General features: G+C 57.9%; 1 protein-coding gene across 1 annotated transcript; it reads right to left on the bottom strand.

Moving 5' to 3' along the window:
• Nucleotides 1-412: 412 nt before the first annotated feature.
• PARS2 (prolyl-tRNA synthetase 2, mitochondrial (putative)) lies at nucleotides 413-1,360 on the bottom strand (the record flags this gene model as incomplete). Its single annotated transcript, XM_010294575.1, has 1 exon — nucleotides 413-1,360. A coding segment is annotated over one exon (948 nt), but the record flags the coding sequence as incomplete, so codon positions are not given.
• Between the last annotated feature and the right edge of the window lie 4 nt (nucleotides 1,361-1,364).

The following is a 1,364-nucleotide window of genomic DNA, read 5'->3' as shown; positions in this document are numbered from 1 at the left end:
GCACCTGGAAAGGGCGAGGACAGCCCTCCTGTCCCCCCTCCCATAGTCCCTGCTGTTACATGTGCTTGACAGCAGCCATCGCCAACCTGCCTGCCATGGCCGGGCAGCAAGGGGCTGACCCTGCTAGCGCTCCCACAGCCGCATGGGGCTATATGCACTGGTAAAAGCGGCTCACAGGGGCCTGTACCCAGAGGGAGAAATGACCCCAGTCCCATGGGGGAACGTGGGCTGACAACAGTTCACCCCCAGCACCCAGCGTGGTTGCAAGACACTATGGCCGGCTCTGACGTGAGCTGAATTCGGCTCCGTTCACCCAGAGCCATCGCCAACAACCTGCACATCCTTGAAAAGGAACTGGGGCTCTTCAGATAAATTTAGTGCAGCAAAGATGAGAGATTGAGAGACAGGGATTTTAAGGGACTTGCACTTTACTGAGCAACTCAATGACCCCTTCCTTGGTGAGGAACAAAACCTCGCCGGCATTCTGATTCCAAACCTCAAAGACCGGGGGGTCCTCGCACACCCTCTTCCCGGCTATGACCACGTAGGGATAACCCAGCTTGCTGGCGTCCTTTAGCCTTTTGCCGATGGTCAGCTGCGTCCTGTCATCCAGCACCGACTCGCCAGCGAGGTGAGGCAGCGCTTCAGCGAGGTCATCGTACACCTGCTCCAGCAGCACAGCTCCCTCCTCCTCCTCTTCCTTGCTGCCTCTCTTGGGGGGAATGAAGCAGAGCTGGTAAGGCGCAATGAGGCTTGGCCAACGGATGCTGTCCTCTGTAGAGAGCACCTCAATGGAAGCCGCCAGGATGCGAGTGATGCCCAGGCCATAGCAACCCATTTCTGCCAGCTGAGGTTTGTTCTTGGGGGAGTAGAAGACAGCATTGGAGACAGAAGAGTACTTGGTGCCCAGGTAAAATGTGTGCCCCACTTCGATCCCTCTGGTCTGAGTGAGTTTTTCCCCGCATGTGGGGCAAGACCTTTTCTCATCGTTCAGTGTTTCCACGTTGGCTGCAAAATGTCCATCAGGGCAAAGCACTAGCCTGTCCTCACCGACGTCTGCCGGGAGCTGGAACTCATGGGACACAGTGCCACCAATGCTGCCTGTGGCCGCCCGCACTTTGACAAAGGGAAGGCCCAGGCGGTCGAAGAGGCTGCAGTAGGCGTCGCACACCAGGTCGTAGGTCTGCTGAGCCGCCTCTTCGGAGGCGTCAAAGGTGTACATGTCCTTCATGTAAAACTCCCGGCTGCGCAGCAAGCCGAAGCGGGGCTTGGGCTCATCCCGAAATTTCCTGGTTACCTGGTAGAGGCGCAGCGGGAGCTGCTTGTAGGACAGGTTGCTCTGAGCGGCCACCAACTCCGTCACC

This window comes from Phaethon lepturus, unplaced genomic scaffold, assembly GCF_000687285.1.
Source record: "Phaethon lepturus isolate BGI_N335 unplaced genomic scaffold, ASM68728v1 Scaffold40979, whole genome shotgun sequence".
Taxonomy (NCBI): domain Eukaryota; kingdom Metazoa; phylum Chordata; class Aves; order Phaethontiformes; family Phaethontidae; genus Phaethon; species Phaethon lepturus.
Note: the sequence above shows the minus strand (reverse complement) of the source record. Positions and strands in the feature narration are given on the sequence as shown.